General features: G+C 55.1%; 1 protein-coding gene across 2 annotated transcripts in view; it reads right to left on the bottom strand.

Annotated features, from left to right (window-relative positions):
• The window catches only part of PPL (periplakin), a 49,621-nt gene that overhangs the window by 17,026 nt on the left and 12,073 nt on the right, over positions 1-20,522 (bottom strand). For both annotated transcript variants that reach the window (XM_084882263.1, XM_084882262.1), the window contains exons 2-6: positions 7,574-7,673; positions 2,151-2,305; positions 1,374-1,494; positions 704-829; positions 578-619 (exon numbers count right to left, since the gene is read on the bottom strand). In XM_084882263.1, coding sequence (XP_084738389.1) covers positions 578-619; positions 704-829; positions 1,374-1,494; positions 2,151-2,305; positions 7,574-7,673 — 544 coding nt within the window. The remainder of the gene's footprint in view (positions 1-577; positions 620-703; positions 830-1,373; positions 1,495-2,150; positions 2,306-7,573; positions 7,674-20,522) is intronic.

The raw sequence follows: 20,522 nt of genomic DNA, 5'->3' as shown, positions 1-20,522 counted from the left end.
ATACATGCTAAGATCTGTGCTAAGATCTTCCCCAACATTAACCAATGCCATCTGCAAAGCAAGCCCATGAGACAGGGACTCGCAGTAACGCCACTTTACAGGTGCGGAAGCTGAGGCTCCCAGGCTAAGGAACTCATTCAGGGTGAAGGCAGTCTGGCCCCAGAGCCTGCTGAGGGCTGTGCTCCACCCCCACCCACTCCCACAGCGGGGGTGCTTGAACCATCCGCAGCCAGAAAGCATTGAGGCGTCACTTGTGCGTTTCTAAAAGAATTGATTCTTTAAAGGGTTTGAAAATAGAAAACGTTTGCTTACAAAGTATGTGGCATCGTACGTGGCATACAGAAGGTGCTTAATAAAGAAGCAAGAGGCAAACTATAGGACAGGCCGTATCCCAATAAATAAACGGGATCTGCTGGGGTCTTCCATGAGCTCAGGGCAAACTGGGGCACCTCTCAGGCAGGGGCCCTGGGCACCATCTCTTCCCGCTCCACCTCCCTCCATCCTGTTTGAACTGCACACGCTTCCTGTCCCAGTCGTGTGTGTGTGTGTGTGTGTGTGTGTGTGTCCCCGTTCTCACCAGCAGCTTCTGGTACTTGGCCTGGAGGTCGCTGTTCTGCTCCTGCGGACAGAGCCGGCACAGGGGTTAGGGCGGGCGCAGGTGTGAGCCCTCCTTGCCGGGGGCCCGCCTGCCACGGGCGCTCACCTTGCCGCCGTCCTTGGCCAGGTGGGGCCCGATGGCCTTGACCTCGTTGTGGAAGATGTTGTGCTGCTCCACCTGGTAGTCCACCAGCGGCAGGTCTGTCCCGAAGCCCTGGCTGTTCAGCTTGTCCTGGGGGGGAGGGCGGAGACAGCGCACAATGCAGGGGGGAGCCGGGGCCTCCTCCTCACAGGACCAGCCGGGCACAGAGCCACGTGGCCTGTGAGGGACCAGGAGAGGCTGTCACCGTTGTCTGTACGTCCTCTCACTGACGCTCACGGCACCCACAGAGGCTGGCACGGTCACCCTGCCCGTTTCACAGACGGCCGAGCCCAGCGCCAGGCTGCTGAGCGAGGGCCCAGGCCCCTGTGGGCACGCCCCTCCGCCGTGGAGATGGGCTGGCCGGGGCCTGGGAAGAGCAGTGGCTGGCCACAAACCGGCCAGCCTGCCAGGACCCCAACGAGCCAGGCTGGAGGGCGATCCCAGGAGGGTCTTATTCTTCATCACCTCTGCTGTGTGACCCTGGGCTAGGCACTGCGCCTCTCTGAGCCCCGCTCTCCTCAGGGACACAAACATCGGGAAGGAGACCCCCTCCGGCGTGACTGTGGTGACAGTAGGTGGTGGGGCCCTCCCCCCTCACACGCCCCGGCCCCCCCAGCTGCAGCCTGGGCCGTACCAGCTTTTCCTCCACCAGCGCCGCCCAGTTGACCTGTGGGTCCACCTCCTTCGCCGCCAGGTTGTAGATCTGCTTGTGCTTCCCACGGAGGTTGGTCACGCGCTCCTTCAGCTGGCGGATGCTGAGGGCGAGAGCGGCCGCCCTGGTTAGCGGGCAGGGCACTGCCTTAACCCCCCGGCCCCCAGTTTTCCGCCCAGCGTCCAGGGAGGGCAGGGCAACAGGGCCTGGGGCTCCAGATAAACACCGGTGCCCTCCTCCTATCTACTTTCCTACTTCCCTCCTTCTTCCATGGACACTTCCCAGGGCCCAGTGTGTGCCCCAGGCCATAGATGGTTCTGGAAGAAACAGGCTGGAGCCCACCATCTAGCAAGAGCCACAAAGGGCGTGGGTCATGGCAGGGACGAGCACAGGGGGCTGGGAGGCACTGGGAGATCCTGCTGTTTTAGGTGCCGATTTAGCCACACGGAGCTAAGGCAGTAACCCCAGGCAGGGGGCCGGGTGGGCATCCGGGTGGGGAAGTGTGCTCAGAAGCCGGGAGGCCAGACGGCACGGTCAGGAAGTTGGGGTCACCCTGTGATCAGAGTGGGGAACACCAGTGCTCCGAGTTGTCTCCCTGACTGCAAATGGGTTGTCGTGAGGATAACAGAGAGTGTGGCATGTGCCTGGCACCCTGCGAGCCCCCAAATAGCCTGGACACTCAGGTCCCTCCTGAGCGCGGGTGGCTGCGGCCCCCTGCCCGGCCCGGCAGCTCCCCGGGACAGAGGCAGAGGGACCTACTCCTCGGCGATCATGTCCCCCTGGGGGTGCTTCATGTGCTTGGCGATGGCCGCGTCCGCCTCCAGCATGTACAGCAGCTTCTCCGAGTCCGACACCTTCTGCAGCGCCGCGTCCCGGTGCTCGGGCTGCCGGCCCTCCTGCAGCCGGGCCAGGTCCTGTGCAGGGCACCGGGGGGGGGCACATCAGACAGGGGCTCGGGTCTGCAGGGACAGGAGGGACTCCCCAGCCCTGCCTGTCCTCGCCTCCAGCCCCTCAGCAGACAGAGCCCCAATGCCTGCTCGTGTGGGGCTCTGAGAGGCAGCCCGGCCCGGCAGGGAGACCACCTGGGAGGCACGGCAAGCCCGCCAGGCCAGTGTTTACCGGGGAAGCACGGAATGAGGCGAGATTGCGTTAGCTCCATGGCCAGTGGGGCCCCTCGGAGGTGGTGACACGGGTAAGAATGAAGGCTGGAAGGGAAGAGGGGTCATGGCAGAGGGAACCGCCTGTGCAATGGCCCTGAGGCAGGAAGAGGCAAGCTGTGAGAAGCCGCCGTGGCTGAAGCTGAGAGGTGGGCAGGACAGGCCGGAGCCCGAAGCACCTGTGGGCCGGGGGGGCGGGGGTCTGAGCACGGAGCGGCTCTGTGGAGGGAAGAGACACGGCCCCACGTGTCCTTAAAGCCATGCCTCCTGGCTCTGCAGGGAGGAGGACAGGCTGAGAGGGCGGCAGCCGCTGCGGCAGCGCCCAGGTGAGCGCCGTGCTGGGACGTGGCGAGAATGAACACAGTGGGTGGACATCGGGGAAGGGGAACAAGCCATAGTCACTGAGTCCCGGGTCTTGCTTGTTTAGGGAAGAACAATGAACAGGCAGTTAGGGTGGCAGGTTTCTAAACGCAGCCCTTTAATTCACTTAACCAGCACCCGTGAAGGCTGGCCGGGCACTGTGCCAGGCCCCGGGCACCCCAGGCCCACAGGGGAGGGGGGACAAGTCAGTGCCTGGGCTGAGGACAGACCAGGTGGAACGGGGTCCTGTAGGGGCCAGTGCCCTCCCCGGCCATGGGAATGAGAAACACCTGCTTCAGGGGCACCGCGATGCCCACGGCAGCGGACAGAGGGAACCCCTGCCGCAGGTGGAAGGGCCTCAGAAAGGAAGGGAGTGCGAAAAGCCAGGCACAAAGGCCACGGCACATAGGAGTCCATGCACGTGAAACCCGTAGCGACGCAGTGAGTGGTGGCAGGGCCTGCATGGAAGTGGGGATCCATGGTAACAAGCGGGTGCAGGAGATCTTCCTGGGAGACGACAATGGTCAGGGACCAACTGATGGAAACAGCCGAGCCCCTCCACGAAGACTCACGGTGGCTGCATCGTACACTGAGGGGGAGCTTTTCCGATGTCTAAAATATGCTTCAATAAAGCTATCAAGAAAGGGCAAGGAGCCGGGACCGGTTTGGCTCAGTGGATAGAGCGTTGGTCTGCGGACTGAAAGATCCCAGGTTCGATTTCGGTCAAGGGCATGTACCTTGGTTGTGGGTACATCCCCAGTTAAGGGTGTGCAAGAGGCAGCTGATCGATGATTCTCTCTCATCCATGTTTCTAACTCTCTATCCCTCTCTCTTCCTCTCTGTGAAAAATCAATAAAATATATATTTAAAAAAAAAGATTTCTCAAAAAAAAAAATAAAGGGCAAGGAAGGAAGGCAGACATGACTAAAGAAAAAAGGAGTGCGTGGTGGTACAGGCATCACTTTCTCTCCGGACCACCCGCTCTCCCCCTCCCCCAGGACCAGGGCAGGCGGGGCTTGGAGGTGTCAGAAGGCCAACCGGGCTGGGCCTGGGCTGGTCCTGGCTAGTTAAAAAAACGACAACAAAACATCCTGCTTTCTGGCTCGGGTGGAATGTTATCAGCTCCCTCATCACCATGATCTGAAGCTCTCCCGGGCAGGTAGAGGTCAAAGACTTACTCTGCTTAAGGAGGAAGTAAAAGAGTCCTTACCCAATCCATGCAGGCCTTTTCAAAGCGAGCTAGCCAAGACAGGGAAAGCAACAGCTAGCTTAATGCCCTGGAGGTGAGGTGCTCCAGAGTCCCAAGTCAGGCAGACCCAATGGGTAGAGAGAGTGGGCACAGGGTTCCTCGGGGAATATGGATTGGGAAGGTCTCGGGGAGCTTAATGGGAATGTTCTCTCTCTGGACTTAGCGGCGGTGACGCAGGCACCTACGGATAAGAACACTCGTGCATCCGAACTCTTTACATTTGGATGCTTTCTACATTCCTTATGTAAGTTACACCCCACTACAAAGGGTTTTTTAAACTAAAATATCACAGGGACCGACATAGCTAATGCATCACATGTATAGAGACGGACCGTAGCCAGCAGGCGTTACTGGTGGTTTCTGGGCGGCAGGGATCCGGCTGTCCCCTAGGCCATCTTCCAACTTTGCACGTTTAAAATTTTGGCAAACACAGACGTTCGCATATTGTATGATTCTGTTTATATGGAATTTCCACAACAAGCACAGCATATGAGTGACTGCCAGGAGGGCCTGCTAATGCAGCAGGGTTCCCCTTTGGTGATAAGAATGCCTCGGAACCAGAGAGAGGTGGTGGCTGCACAACACTGCAAGTGTACGAAACGCCACTGAATTATTCACTTTACATGATTATGTTATGCCAATTGCACTTCAATTTTAAAAAATAGGAAAATTATCACTGAAAGGTCCCTGGTTCGATTCCCAGTCAGGACACGTGTCCAGATTGTGGGTTCGATCCTGTTAGGGGACATGCAGAAGGCAGCCAATTGATGTCTCTCACATCAATGTGTTGTTGTTGTTTTTCTCTCTCTCCATCTCTCCTCCTCTCTTTCTAAAAACCAAATCTTTTTTAAAAGTAGGAAAATTCTATAGAACTTGGGTGTAATTAAATCAATAATGAAGTTTTCTTCTGAAAACAGGAAGAGAAAAGAAAGAGAAAAAAGATTAGCGTACATGCAGTCTTCAAAGTGTGGTCTCTTTTTCTGAGTTTGTTCATTCAAAGTTAAACAACAGTTCAGCCCGGCCAGCATATCTCAGTGGTTGAACATTGGCCTATGAAGCAGAAGGTCACAGTTCGATTCTCAGGACACATGCCTGGGTTGCGGGCTTGATCTCCAGTGTGGGGCGTGCAGGAGGCAGCCAATTGATGCTTCTCTCTCATCATTGATGTTTCTATCTCTCTCTTCTCGACCTTCCTCTCTGAAATTAATAAAAATTTATTTTTTTTTAGCCGAAATTGGTTTGGCTCAGTGGCTAGAGCGTTGGCCTGTGGACTGAAAGGTCGCGGGTTCGATTCCGGTCAGGGGCATGTACCTTGGTTGCGGGCACAGCCCCAGTGGGGAGTGTGCAAGAGGCAGCTGATCAATGATTCTCTCTCATCGATGTTTCTAACTGTCTATCCCTCTCTCTTCCTCTCTGTAAAAAAATCAATAAAATATATTTTTTATTTATTTTTTAATTTTTAAAAAACAGTTCCAAAATTATCTCCCAAATATATCCTTGTTGGTTTTGAGTCATTACTCTAAGCAAATAAACAGAGACCCTATTCATACACACACAACACAACAAGTAAAGGTCAGACACATCAAAATGTTAATGGCTGATAGATCTCTCTGGCGGTGGAATTATGCATGATTTTAATTTGCTTCCGTATACTTGTTTACCAGTCCTGAAATGTCCATAACGAAACACATTGCTTTTATTAGGAGAAGGAAAGGCCACACCCCAAAAGCTGTTTCCACTTCAGAAAGAACACGGAGTGACAGAGTGAGTCACGGGAGGAGCCGGGTGGGAAGGAAAGGGGCTGGCGAGTGGGCGCTGAGGCAAGGAAGCGGGAGGGGCCCCGACAGGTGAGGGCAAGGGAGGAGCGGAGGGAAGGGTACCCGGCATGGAACAGAGTGCCCACCTGCATTTCCTGTCCCCATTCCTCACTGACCGCTGCGCCATCCCCAGCCCACCCAGCCCCTCAGGTCTGGGCTGCCTGGGACTGGCCCTCGGCTGGCCCCGGGACAACATGGGACCAGGCAGACCTCCTCCCTCCTGACCTGCCTCCCTGCCTCCCCATCTCCTCTTAGCCACCTGCTGGGTAGGAAGGCAGCTGAAATACAGATCCCCCAGTTACATTATAATTTCAGATAAACAAGGGATAATTTCGTACTGTATTCCCCCAATAGCACAAGGGATATACATATAAAAAAAAAAACAAAAAAAAAAAACAAAAAAAAAACACATGGCCGAAACCGGTTTGGCTCAGTGGTGTAGTGTCAGTCTGCGGACTGAAAGGTCCCAGGTTCGATTCCGGTCAAGGGCATGTGCATTGGTTGTGGGCACATCCCCGGTAGGGGGAGTGCAAGAGGCAGCTGGTAGATGTTTCTCTCTCATCGACGTTTCTGGCTCTCTATCCTCTCTCTTCCTCTCTGTAAAAAATCAATAAAATACAAAAAAACAACATGGTTATTTGTGTTCTGAAATGCAAATTTAACCGGTATCCTGTAATCTGTTTGCTAAGTCTGACTACCCCACCTCTGGGATGATACTGGGGCAGCTCTGTCACTGACTAATTACCCTAGCCTTCTCTGAACCTCAGTTTCTCCAGCTACAAAGTGGGCACAAACTCAACTGCCAGGGCTGGTGGAGTTCTCATCTTAGCAGCTCACAGTCTGAGTGCAGCTCCAGGGTCCTGCGTGGTACAGCACCCTTAGGAGAAACTACAGCTCCGGACTGCCATTATCCCCATGCACAGAAAGGAGAGGGAAACTGAGGCATGGAGAGGGAGAGTGACTTCCCCAGCTACTTCCTCTCTCTTCCCTCAAAAAGGAGGAGGATCATATGAGTCTGAGTAATGGTAAGAGTGATGATATTGATGATATTGATGATAATATTGAGCCCTGCATTGCACCTGCAATCAATCTCATCGGCTCTTTACAGCAGCTTGGGCAATAGGGACCATCACTCTTACCCCTCCAGAGGGAATCACATGCACAGAGAGGTAAGGTGACTTGCCCAAGGTCACACAGTAAGTGGCAACGAGGGTCCTAACCACAGGATCCTCCCGAACCTGTGGTTCTCTTCCAGGGGCCCAGGAGCGGCAGGAACTTAGTACTCGGGGTGGGGGGTGGTGTTATCAGCCATAACAAGGTTCCGCCTCAGTTTTCCCACTCCGGCACTGCTGCCATCTGATACTGAATCCCTGGTGTGTGTGTGTGTGGGGCGGGGGGGGGAGGGGGGGTGTTTAATAGCATCCCACTAGATACCATCCACTGCACCCCTGGGCTGTGACAGCTAAAAATGTCTCCAAACGTGGACACACGTGCCCCAGGGGGCAGAAGGACCCTCAGTGGGAGCCTCTGCGGGAGACGAGCCCTGGCCCTGGGTGGGCTGAGGCTCAGGGGGTACGGGCCGGAAGTGCGGGCACTCACACTCTGCATCTTGGCCTCCGTGTCCACGATGTTCTTCTCCACCTGGTCGGCATTCTTCTGCAGCTGATCGATCAGCTCAGACAGCTCCTTGTTAGAGATGCTGCGGCAGGAGAGGAGGAGTGAGCAGGAAAGAGGGGCAGGGGCCACGTTCCCCCGGCGCCTGCCACCCAGCTGCCCCCGGGGCGGTCACTGAAGCCGCGGAGAGGAGGCGGCACCTGCGGGAATCAGCCCGCTCTGGGCGTTCACTCGGCCGCTTCTCTTTAGCCAGGCTGGCAGAACACTCCTGTTCGTTTTCCCATATTTTTATATTGAGATGTAACTCACATATTATAAAATTCACCCTTTTAAACTATATAACTTGGTGCTTTCTAATATAGTCACAAGGTTATACAGCATCACTACTATCCAATGACAGAATATTTTCATCCCCCACAAAAGAAACCCCGTATCCTTTTTATGGCTGAATAATATCCCATCGCATGGATAGCCCACATGTTGTTTATCCATTCATCTGATGATGGACATTTGGGTTGTTTCCATGGTTGGGCGTTATAAATCATGCTACTGTAATCATTCAGGTACAAGTTTTTGTGCAAGCACCCTGATCGTTAAACACCTGATACTTTTCATTTATTCTACAGTCTTTATCTTATCTAATAAAGAGGGAATATGCTAACTGACCATCACTCCATCACAAAGATGGCTGCACCCACAGCTGAGGCCAAGTTCCCATAAGCAGCCTTAATGAGCAATCAGCAGGGACCTGAGGTTATGCCCTCCCCTGCCCCCGTGAGGCTTGACAGGGGACCTCAGACTGCATCCCCCACCTGGCAGGGCTTGATAAGGAACCTCAGGCCATGCCCCCCACCCTGGCATCAGGCTGGGGACCTCAGGCTGTGCCCCCCAACCAGGTGGGGTTTGACAGGACCTCAGGCCACATCCCCCACCTGGCAGGGCTTGATGGGGGACCTCAGGCCATGCCCCCCACCCCGCGGGGCTTGACAGGGGACCTCAAGGCATGCCCCCCGCCCTGGTCTGGGCTGGGGGACCTCAGGCCACGCCTCCTGTCCTGGTGCCAGGCCAGGGGACCTGAGGCTACACCCCTGCCCAGGGGGCTTGACAAGGGTGGGACTGTCCAGGTCTGGATCTAGTTCAATGAGGTGGTGCGGCTGGTTCTGGGTCTCACACAATTTTGAGGCTTATGTGGGAGGGCAGGGACTTGACTCTGGGTCCTGTGGTGAACCCCAGACTCTGACAGGAGGAAGGTTTTCATATACATTTTACTAATTTTCTTTCATCTCTTACACTTCTATTATAGAGAAAGGGCAAATAGCAATATTAAATTATTTCCTCTCATTAATCCCCTTTTAATGGGCACAGATTTCCTGCACCGGGCCACTAGTATTTAAATAAACTTACTTAAAAGGTGAACTTGAGCTCCCCGCTGTACATAGAAAACCAAAACCCTTGCCATAATGGAAGTAACGACCAAAACGAACTCCATGGAAATACAGTACAGTGGCAGCATGGGGTCCCAGCTGGGTGCTTAGTGGCCTGCACAGACCAAGCCTGCCCTCCGACGTCACAGCCAAGCCAGAGCTGTGAGAGCAGCGAGCAGAGACTCTCTCCGGAGTTCTCAGAGCTGCTCTGAAGTCAGAACAGCTTTCCTGAGCCACGTGTCTGTGCTCTCTCCCAATCCAGGCAACCGAAATCTCATCGCATCCCACTCTGGCAAACACTACTGTGGTCATGAAGACCTCGGCCCTGGAGTCAAACGTGGGCTCTGGCTGTGTGGCTCGGCCAAGCTGCTGCCCCGCTCTGTGCCTCTGCTTCCGCTCAGATGGAATACCTGCACCGTCGCGGTGGGTGTTGTGAACGGGAGTGAGGTGGTTCAGGCAGAGAGCTGTACCTCTAGCAAATCTCACAAAGGTTTGTGATTGTTGTTAAAGAGCCTCACTGACCATTGTTCAGCCCACCTTCGCTGTTATTTCTTTAAAGTTTAAACAAAGGAAGAAACAGACTAGAAAGGAAAAGCAACTGGGCCGATGTTGCCCAGCCAGCCAGATGGTCAAGGTTAGTGCTGTCTCCAATCTCCATAAAAAAAAAACCTTTTATACTGACTCCACGTACCCCAATTTCCATAAAAAAACCCTTCTGTACCGGCTACTCCACGGCAGGGCCTGAGCAGCCAAGCAGCCAGAAGTTTCATTCCACCTGCACTCATTAGCATAGCAGGCCCAGGCCCAGCCCTGCACACAGACACAGCCTCGCCCTCTGAGAACTCACCCCTTAGACAAGAAGGAAATCAGCATTTACAGAAATAGTCACAAGAATGAGGCAGGCATGGCAGCTGGGGGTGCCCAAGGAGCACCTCACAGGCTGGTGGGGAGGGTGGTCAGGGAGGGCTTCCTGGAGGAGGTGGTGGTAGCTGGTTCTAAAGGACGAAGAAGATGTGGGTTCAGGGGCAGAAGGCTCCCATGAGGAGAGCCATGAAGGAGACAGGTCCTGGGAGTGTCTCTTTGGTTGGGCCAGGGCAGAGCTCTTGACCCTCAAGCCAAGGGGGCTGCCAGCTTTCAGAGTGGAATTTCTCACATCGAGGCCGGGAACCCATCTGCCATGGCATGAAAACCTCAGATTCCCAGGCATAACCCAGACTTCCTGAACCCAGACCTCCAGAGCCAGGCCCAGGAAGCTCTATTATTGTTGCTGTTGTTTCTACAGGGGCCCCAGGAGACCCTATCCCTCTTGAGTTTGAGGCCCAACCCTGCAGGAACTGCTGGTATGGGGAGAGGCCGGGAGGCAGAAATGGGTTCAGCAAACAGAAGTCTATCTATCCATGTCCCAAACCTTGCCTGAGGGCCTGCTGGGGGGCGGGGGGCAGGGCAGAGGGAGGGCAGGGAGAATGACAAGATTCCAGGCCACACCTCTGCAAAGTCAGCCAAGGAGGCAGCCTTTCCCAAAGTGGGGTCCCAGGAACCCCAGGCTTCTAAGTCACTATCAGAATGAAGCCTTTGCCAGGCAAGGCAGTTAGGAAAAGCCAACCCCTCCATGAGTGTATGACTCATAAAGGCTCTGAGAAGTCCTACAAGAGAAAGCTGGTATTCAGTGGAGTGGCCGGAAGGCTCAGTAGAGGGGACTGTGGATGGAAGATCTGGGTAAGGAGGGTTATGGGCTGGGCCACTGGGTCATGGGCCAACCCTATTGCTCCCACCCTGACTGGGCAGACCACCTGGGGAATGTGAGCACTTCCGGGTCCCGCAGCCCCACCCCAGCCACTGATCCTTAGCCTGCCCTGTGGAGACCGTGGGGAGTTTCAACCCAAATATTTAACCCATGACGGCATTGGCCGCCATCAGGAACCTGCAGGGTGGGTTAGGTGGGGCCTGCACCTCTTTCGGGCCCAGCCCAGCTGCACCTCTGGGTGTGGGGCCAGTTCCCAACCCAGCCCCTTCCATGGTTGGGGCAGGTGTGAGGAAAGCACCTGCTGGACCCACCCTGCTGCCCATTATTCTGGTTAAAGCCCAACCGGAAGGGGACATGGGGCAGAGAGGGGGGTGGGGAAGGCCAGCCCCAGGGCCCTGGGCTCCTCCTGGAGAGCAAAGGAGGGTTTGGCGGGAGCTTCGGGGCACAAAGGCGTGGGCTCCAAGTCCTGTTGGGCTGTTTATTGTTTGGACCATCTGACCCATCTGCCTCAGTTTCTCCCCCTGTGGACTGGGGTAACCACATAGGCATCAGGGTAATTTGACACTTTCAGACAGCAAACAGGTTCAAAGACACACCCCAACAGTACCCACACCCTGACTCCCTGGGGAGGCTTGTATGCCCCTTTACAGATGAGGAAACCAAGGTTCAGAGATGTCGAGGTACTTGCCTAGGGTCACACAGCTTGTGAATGTAGAGCCAGGATTCTCTCCCAGGGAAGTCTTGCTCTAGGGCAGCGGTCGCCAACCGGTGGTCCGTGGACTACGGGTGGTCCGTGAGGTCCTAAAGGTTGGCGACCGCTGCTCTAGAGGCCACATGATCAAAACCTGGCTAACAGCTACTCCTCAGAAAAATCACATGAGCCAACATAGATAGCAACCACATCACCATTCTAATAGGAGCTCATGTTTACTTTCCACACACCAGTCTCCCACCCACTTCTTTCATCTTCATTGCAACCCTGTGAGGTAGGTGTTGGCCAGTGGATAGTCATTATTTATCACCCCCACTTTACAAATGTGGAAACTGAGGGACCAGAGAGGTTCAGTAACTTCCTCAAAGTCACACAACAATTAAATGTCAGAGCTACAATTCCAACCAAGGCAAGCCCCTTGTGCAGGCCATTAGCAAACCCATGTGACTATCCTGTCAGGGCTCCCGCACACAATCGGCACTTAACACACTAACTTAAAATGCCAAGGGCCCCAGCCCTGGCTGGTGTGCTCAGTGGTCTGAGTGTTGGCCCCGGGCACCGAAGGGTTGTAAGTTTGATTCCTGGTCAAGGACATGTATCTGGGTTGTAGGTTCGATCCCCAGCCCTGGTTGGGCCATGTGCGGGAGGCAACCAAATGATGTATCTCTCTCCCTCCCTCCCTCTCTCCCCTACCTCCCTCCTTTCCATTCTCACTAAAAATGAATGGAAAAAATATTATCAGGTAAGGATTAACAACAACAAAATGCCAAGTGCCCCAGACCACAAGGGGTTACCACTTCTCACCCACTACGATGGAAATTAAAAAAAAGACAGATAGTAACCATTGTTGACAAAGATGTGCAGAAATCAGAACCCTCACTCACTGCTGGTGTGGCTAAAAGTGGTGCAGCTACTTTAGAAAACAGCATGGGACTTCCTCAAAAAGTGAAATATAAAGCTGCCCTATGACCTAGCAATTCTGGCTCCCCACGATAAATGAAGACACAGGCCCACAGGAAAGCTGTACACAGATGTTCTCAGGTCACAGAGCGCCATTGACAACAGCCAAAAACGTGGCAGCAACCCAAGTGGTCACCAACCGATGAATGACTCAGTGTGGTCTAACCACACGGGAAACACAATTCAGCCAGAAAAGGAGTGAAGTCCGACACATGCTACAACACGGAGAAACCCTGGGACCATCATGCCAGGCGTCACATACTGTATGATTCCATTTATGATTCCAATAGCCAGAGCAGGCAAATCCATTGAAGTGAAAAAAATGGGTGAGTGGTTGGTTGGCAGGGGCCGAGGAGAGGCGGGTGACTGCTAAGTGGGGGGGTTTCTTTCTGAGGTGATGAAAATGTTCTAAAATGGATTGCGGTGATGACTGTATAATTTGCCGCTACACTAAAACCATTGAATTGCATATTTTCAATGAGTGACTTGTATGGTATATGGGTTATATCGCAATAAGGCTGTGTAAGTGTCGCTTATAAGTGGTAGGGTTTTATTCTCTTCTGCGGCCTCTGGAGTCAGTCCTTTATCCCGCGTTGCATGGAGGCTGGGCCAGCTCCAGGTTACACCCAGCGGCCTGAAGGATGCTAGTTAACACTCACAGAGGGCTGACCATGTACCTGGCTGGTGCTAAGCAAGTCACATAGAGAAGAACTCATTGAATCCTGCCCTTCCCCTTTCCTGTCTTCCCCCGAAGCAGCACTGCTCTCCCATTTAGGAAAACCGAGGCGCAGAGCGATCAGGCCACTGGGCCACAGACCCTCTGCCGGAAAGCAGGATTGAGCCGCGCTGAACCCAGGCCTCTGGGGCATGGCTCCAACACCTTCACCCTTTGGGCTTAGGGTCCTGAATGAGAGGCCCCCAAGGGTCCTCATTCCTCTGACCACCCAGTGGCCACAGGAGCCAACGTGTCCGCATGACAGCTCCAGCCCCGCCAGGAGCGCAGGAATGCGGCTCCCAGGAGGGCAGATCCCAGGAGGGCCCGGAACTGGCTGGGCAGGTCCAGCTTTTCATCTCGTTAATCAGCCACAAGGGGCAGCCAGACGTGGCACCCCGGAGGCCATCAGCTGGGCTGATGGAGGCCAAGATACGGCCCTTCCCGTGATCCTTGTCCCAGGCCTGTGCCACCCACACACTCACCGGGCACCTCCACCCACCTGGCGAGGGACGGGAGTCGGAGCTGGGTGGCATGCTGGGAGAGGGCATGCCTAGCCCGCCCTCCACTTAGACGTGTGACATGGACACCAGAGCTGGGCAGCGGCCTCGGAAGTCACCCAGCCCCACCTGCTCGTTACACAGATGAGCAAACTGAGGCCTCACGAGCAAAGGCACCTGCCCGAGGTCACACAGAGGACAGCTGGTGTCTGGAACCAGACAGGTCCAAATCCTGACTGCACCAACCAGGGGTTGATATGCCTGCGCCTCGGTTTCATTTTCCTCTGTAAAATGGGGGTGGTACCTCCCACCTACTTGAGTGAGGTGGGTGGGGAGGGTCAGGGCCACTTCTGGACACATGAGAATCAAGTTTCAAAGATCACTTTGGGGTTTGAGGACCGAGCAGGAGGTTCAGAGCAGCGTCTGGGGGTGCAAAAGCAGATTTGGATTCAAACTCACTGCTGTTTCACCAGCGCTTACAGTGGCCAGCACACAGGGGCCAAGTGAAGGCCTGCAGATCACTGGCACATGGCAGGGGTCCACAAAGGTGACAATGACATGTGTGCGTGCCACACATACTCGTTGCACTTTCATTCCCCGCAGGGTTGCAGCCGCAGCAGAATGAAGCCCTGACATTGCTCCCTGAGCTGTGCCTGGAGCTCTTCCCCGGGGAGCCTGCTTCTCTCCTGGGGATCCCCACTCACTTCTTTCTGGAAAACAGTAACTGCACAGTGAAGACAGCAAGGTTAGCATCACTAGGGAGATGGTGCATCACCAGGTGGGACTCCTGACACCGGCACTGAAGGTGACACAGGACACACCTGCGGAATCCTTTCCAATCACACACAGCCTCCATCTCACACCCAGCCTCCATCTCACTGCACAATCACACACAGCCTCCATCTCACTGCAGTCACACACAGCCTCCATCTCACTGCACAGTCACACACAGCCTCCATCTCACTGCCACCCTCACACACCGCCTCCATCTCACACACCACCTCCATCTCACTGCACAGTCACACACAGCCTCCATCTCACTGCAGTCACACACAGCCTCCATCTCACACACAGCCTCCATCTCACACACAGCCTCCATCTCACACCCAGCCTCCATCTCACACACCGCCTCCATCTCACACACAGCCTCCATCTCACACACAACCTCCATCTCACTGCACAGTCACACACAGCCTCCATCTCACACCCAGCCTCCATCTTACTGCACAGTCACACAGCTTCCATCTCACACACAGCCTCCATCTCACTGCACAGTCACACACAGCCTCCATCTCACACCCAGCCTCCATCTCACTGCACAGTCACACAGCCTCCATCTCACTGCCACCCTCACACACCGCCTCCATCTCACTGCAGTCACACACAGCCTCCATCTCACTGCACAGTCACACACAGCCTCCATCTCACTGCCAGTCACACAGCCTCCATCTCACACACAGCTTCCATCTTACACACAGCCTCCATATCACTGCACAGTCACACCCAGCCTCCATCTCACTGCACAGTCACACAGCCTCCATCTCACTGCACAGTCACACACAGCCTCCATCTCACTGCACAGTCACACACAGCCTCCATCTCACTGCAGTCACACAGCCTCCATCTCACTGCCACCATCACACACCGCCTCCATCTCATTGCAGTCACACACAGCCTCCATCTCACTGCACAGTCACACACAGCCTCCATCTCACTGCCAGTCACACAGCCTCCATCTCACACACAGCTTCCATCTTACACACAGCCTCCATCTCACACACAGCCTCCATATCACTGCACAGTCACACCCAGCCTCCATCTCACTGCACAGTCACACAGCCTCCATCTCACTGCACAGTCACATACAGCCTCCATCTCACTGCACAGTCACACACAGCCTCCATCTCACTGCACAGTCACACACAGCCTCCATCTCACTGCAGTCACACAGCCTCCATCTCACTGCCACCATCACACACCGCCTCCATCTCATTGCAGTCACACACAGCCTCCATCTCACTGCACAGTCACACACAGCCTCCATCTCACTGCAGTCACACAGCCTCCATCTCACTGCCACCATCACACACCGCCTCCATCTCATTGCAGTCACACACAACCTCCATCTCACTGCACAGTCACACACAGCCTCCATCTCACTGCCAGTCACACAGCCTCCATCTCACTGAAGTCACGCAGCCTCCATTTCATTGCCAGTAGCCAGCAGACAAACCCAAACTGAGGACAAATCTACAAAACACATCTCTGCAATGTCCAGGTCACAAAAGACAGGACTGGGGAACTGTCAGACAGGAGGCAATTAAAGAGACAAGACAACTAAACAGGACGTGGGATCCTGGGACAGAAAATGGACACTAGGGGGACCTGGGGCCTTAGAAAAAAAGTTTATATTTTAGTTTTAGTTTTTTGTGTTTTGAAAAAGGCTCCTTCTGGATTTCTGGATTTCCCAGCAAACCGTTACAGGAGCAGATGCTTCCGGGTGATGAGGCACCTGGGATGCCCACCTGTGGATCGGCAGGGAGGAACTGGGGTGCTGTGGCCTGAGACGCCCCACTGACGGGACCCAGAACTCAGTTGTGGCCAGAAATGGCCCTCAGCCCAGCCCAGCTGTGGTCAGGGCTGCAGGTGGGTTCACAAGCCAGGTGAGGCCCTCACAGGGCAGCCGGGGCCGTTTCTCCAGAGAATCAGCCCTGGTCCTCCTCTCCCAGGCTGAGGAAGCGGAGTGTGGGGTGAGTGCAAGCCCAGGTCCTGTCCCAGGTGTGACAAGCAGCCCTGTTTATTAGGCCTGGTCTGCACATGAGACTTCAGGCACAAGAAGGGAGAGACGGGGTGCAGGCTGGCCAGGGCTGGCTTTGAGGACACACTCAGGCACAAGCAAGGTTTTGGGCCTGCGCCCACAGGCACCAGCCCAGAACAGGCACCTCTTTGTGTCCCCGGACGTGCTCGGAGCTCCGGGGCTGTGGGGAGCAGGCCTGGGAGCCTCGCAGGCGTCAGGTACCCCGGCTCTGTCCTGGGGAGTCGGAAATCCAATAACCACAGTCCGACCTGCTTTACCGGTGGCCACTCACAGCCAAGCGGTCACAGTGGGGAGCTGGGATTAGAACCCAGGGCCACGTGACATCCGCTGTGGCCCAGGATGGCCCATGGTCTGGTCATTGAGCCATCAAGTATATGGGGCCCTGGCTGGTTTGACTCAGTGGATAGAGTGTCGGCCTGCGGACTGAAGAGTCCCGGTCAGGGGCACATGCCCATGTTGTAGGCTCCATCCCCAGGTGGGGGCGTACAGGAGACAGCCAATCAATGATTCTCTCTCATCATTGCTGTTTCTATCTCTCTCCCCCTCTCCTTTCCTCTCTGAAACCAATGAAAAAAATATATATATATAAAAATAAAATTAAATTAAAAAAGAACATGGGGACAGAGGTGGCACCTGAGATCACCGTGGATGTTTCACGCGGACAAAGAAAGAGAACCCAGGTGTCTTGAGGACCCATTAGTCGCCTCTTGCCTGGGTTCCGTGCGATGCCCCCACCCTTTCCTGCAGTACAGCTCTAGGTAGTTACAACCTGGGGGTTAAGGCTGATATCCTGGATTCACATCCTGGCTCAGTCCTTTTAAGCTGCAAATTACTTAGCCTCTCTGCACCTCGGTTTCCCTATTTGTCTCTGGGGGTCATGGCAGCGTGCACACCACAGAGCTGGGGTGGGGGTTCGTTGAGAGGATAGACATAAAGCGATGGCTTGTGGGAGAGCCAAGGCTCTCTCTCTGCTGCCACCAGAGGCCACAGCCCAGGGATTTGGGCTCCTTTTAAGGAGCTGACAGAAGCCAGCAGCCGGGGCCAACATCAGAACCGACTGGCAGCGAGGAGCTAAAGACCCCAGGCTACCCATGCCATTCACACTGATGTGCGCGCAAGCCCAGACCTGCTCTGGCTCTGGCTCAGGGATGTTGCCTCATGCGGGCGTGAAGAATTCACAAGGAACCTCAATATTTGGAAATGCTTCCTCCGAGCTCTGCAGGGAGAGGCTGCTGGGAGTGCGGGCAATGAGGCCGCCGGGGGGATGCAGATGCCAGGCCCGGCCCGGCAGACCCATCTTGAGTTTGGGCTAAGGATCGCTCTACAGGTTCGGGGACGAGAGGGGTGCAGGGTGTTTCCAGGATGGGGTTTCTGCTGCTCTGAGAACACTCCCGTCTGCAGGAGGGACCCACAGAAGGGAGGGTGGGGAAGGCCCGTCTACCCAGTTGTTCAAGCAGAACCCCAACAACCGCCCTGATCCCCATCTCCTCCTCCACCGGCTCCACCTGGTAACAGCTCTCAGTGCTTCTGTCCTCCCTCTGCCCCACAGATTCCACCTGATCAAGGTCGCCGCCGCTCAGCCGGACCGGTGCAACGGCCACCCCAACCACCCCCCTGCACCTCGACTCTTGCCTCCTGGAGCCAAAGTCAGCACATTTGTCAGAGAGATCTTTCAACAATGCAGCCAAGCAAACACCTATCCGGCTTCAGACTAGCCAGTGCTCCCCAGTGCTCTCAGAATAGAGCTTACCCTCCTGCCCAGGCCCCTGGGCCCCGAGAACCAGCCGCTCTTGCCCCCAGCCCTCCTCCCTGCGCTTGGCCTCACTTCCTAAGGTCCTGGGGCTCTTTCCTGCTTCAAGGCCTTTGCACGTGCCATGGCCTCTGTGGGTCTCTGTTCTCGGGTCACCTCCAGGGCCATCCCGGCTGAGACTCAGTCTCCTGACCACAAGCCCAGTTGTCCCACTTGGTCTTTCCACCTCCTCCCAGGACCCTATGGCTCCCAGAAGTACCTGCTTTCCAGTCCCCTACCCCCAGGAGAGACCCAGGCCCTCCAAGGACGCCATGACTGGCCAGCCCTCCAATCCACAGCAGAGCCCCCTTTGCTGGCTGCCGTCAGCTCTCACTGAACCAACTGGCCCGTTCTCTATCCTGCCTGCAGGGAGGAGGGCTGGGTCAGCTGGCATGGGGAAAGAATGCAGACTGTGGTGTCACTCCAACCTGGGTTGGGCTAAGCAGGTTCCTTTGCCTCCCTGTGCCTCAGTTTTCTCATCTGTGAACTGGGAATAAGAATCGATCCCACCCCAGATGGTTCAGATAATTCACAGAGACAATCCTTGTAAAGCGCCGAGGATGGGGCTGGTGCATTACGAAGGCTAGTTGCTGGGGCTTTTGTCTATTTTGTTCACTGCCATGTCCACGGTGTCCAGGACAGAGCTTGTCCCAGCAACAGCCAAATGGACTTCTACGGGTGTTTGGAGTAACAATGTGTGTTATCTCAGTGGCTTTCATTTCCTCATCCATACAATGGGATTATGGCATCAGCTGGCCAAGCAGCAAACAGGAAGACACATTCAATAGCTGGGAAACATCCTGGGAGTTGTGGGGGGAGGGGGGATTACTATGCCACTTTGAGTTCAAGGCCACCACTGTCCAAAAGAACTGAATGTGCCACATTTGTAGTTTACTTTCCAGTAGCCACATGAAAAAAGTCCAAAGAAACGGGTACACTTACTTTTTTTTAAAGGTATTTCTTTCAACCTAGCATATCTAAATATTATCTTGACAGGCAGCCAATAGGACACTATTAATGAGAGATTTCAGACTCCTCTTTTCACACTACTTCTTCGAAGTCTGGCATGTAGTTTCCATACGTGGCACAAATACTGTGTTCTGAGCACATCTCACACGGCTAGTGGTTACTGTACAGGAGGGCACGGCTCGGATAATTCTGAGGCGTCTGGACCACTTTGCTCTAAGCCCATAGCAACTATCTGTTTTGCTCTAAAGAGGCTGATGGATGCTCGGAGCATCTGTCTGCCTCACTCAGTGCCTGGTACCTAGAGATGCATAATAAATAGCCACTCCCTTTGCTCCCTGCCACTCTCCCACCAGACCCACACAAGCTAGCCAGACACTTGCCTGGGGCCGAGTCTTGTCAATGGATCCCTGGCTGCCTGCTTCAAAACAATCCTAGACTCCTATTTTGCCCAACAGAGCATGGTGCCTGGGTGTGGGGTGCCTGGGCATGCAGAATGCAGCCCAACTCCCTTTTCCAGGCCCCAGAGCTGCAGCATCCTTACCCACAGCCATGGGCAGAACCAGGGCACCTGGCTTGCTGCCCAGCCATCCCTCCTCCCGCTGGGAGAATGGTCCCTTTCCTGAACCGCCACTCCAGAGAACAGGTCACACCCCATAACCCCTCCAGCTGTCCCTTCCTGCCCAGTATGTTCCATACCCCATCGGCCACAACTCCGCTTCCGTGTGTAGAGATGACAGATCTCCCGCCCTGGCCAAAGCCACCTCGACTGCCAGGCCCGAGTCAGGCCCCACGTTCCAGCCCGTGAACACGTCCGCAGCTCCTCCCTTTCCAGGTTAATGGTGCCTCAGTGGGCGTGCGCAGGAGCAGGCAGGAGCAGGAGGCACCGCCGTGGAATGTCTGGAATGTGAAGGGGTGCACACCTCTCCCGGGAACCAACCTTGCTCCTCCCCGAGCCATAGAAGGGTCCTGGCCTCCTGCTGCTGACACCCTCTTCTGGGCGGGTCCTGCCTGCCCCCAGGGCCAGCCAAGGCCTGAGTGCCTCCCTAGAAACCCCCAGAACTGGGGGGAAGCTCACCTAGGGTGCTGGGTGGCCCCAGTCCCCACCTCCTTTAAACACTACCTGGCTGAGAGAGCGAAGGCTTGTCACTCCCGGACATAGTCCTGTCCCTGACACAAAGGCCAGCGCAGCAGGCACTCAGGAAAGGACTGGTGAATACGAATATTTATAAGACAGTAAGAGCACCTATAGGTGCCTATGGCCTGCTCAGCCCTTTCGTGCACCACCCATTGAAATGACAGCCCTAGG

This window comes from Pipistrellus hanaki, assembly GCF_964339955.1.
Source record: "Pipistrellus hanaki genome assembly, chromosome: 4".
In the NCBI taxonomy this organism is placed as follows: domain Eukaryota; kingdom Metazoa; phylum Chordata; class Mammalia; order Chiroptera; family Vespertilionidae; genus Pipistrellus; species Pipistrellus hanaki.
The sequence above is the reverse complement of the archived record's forward strand: the minus strand, read 5'-3'. Positions and strand labels throughout refer to the sequence as shown.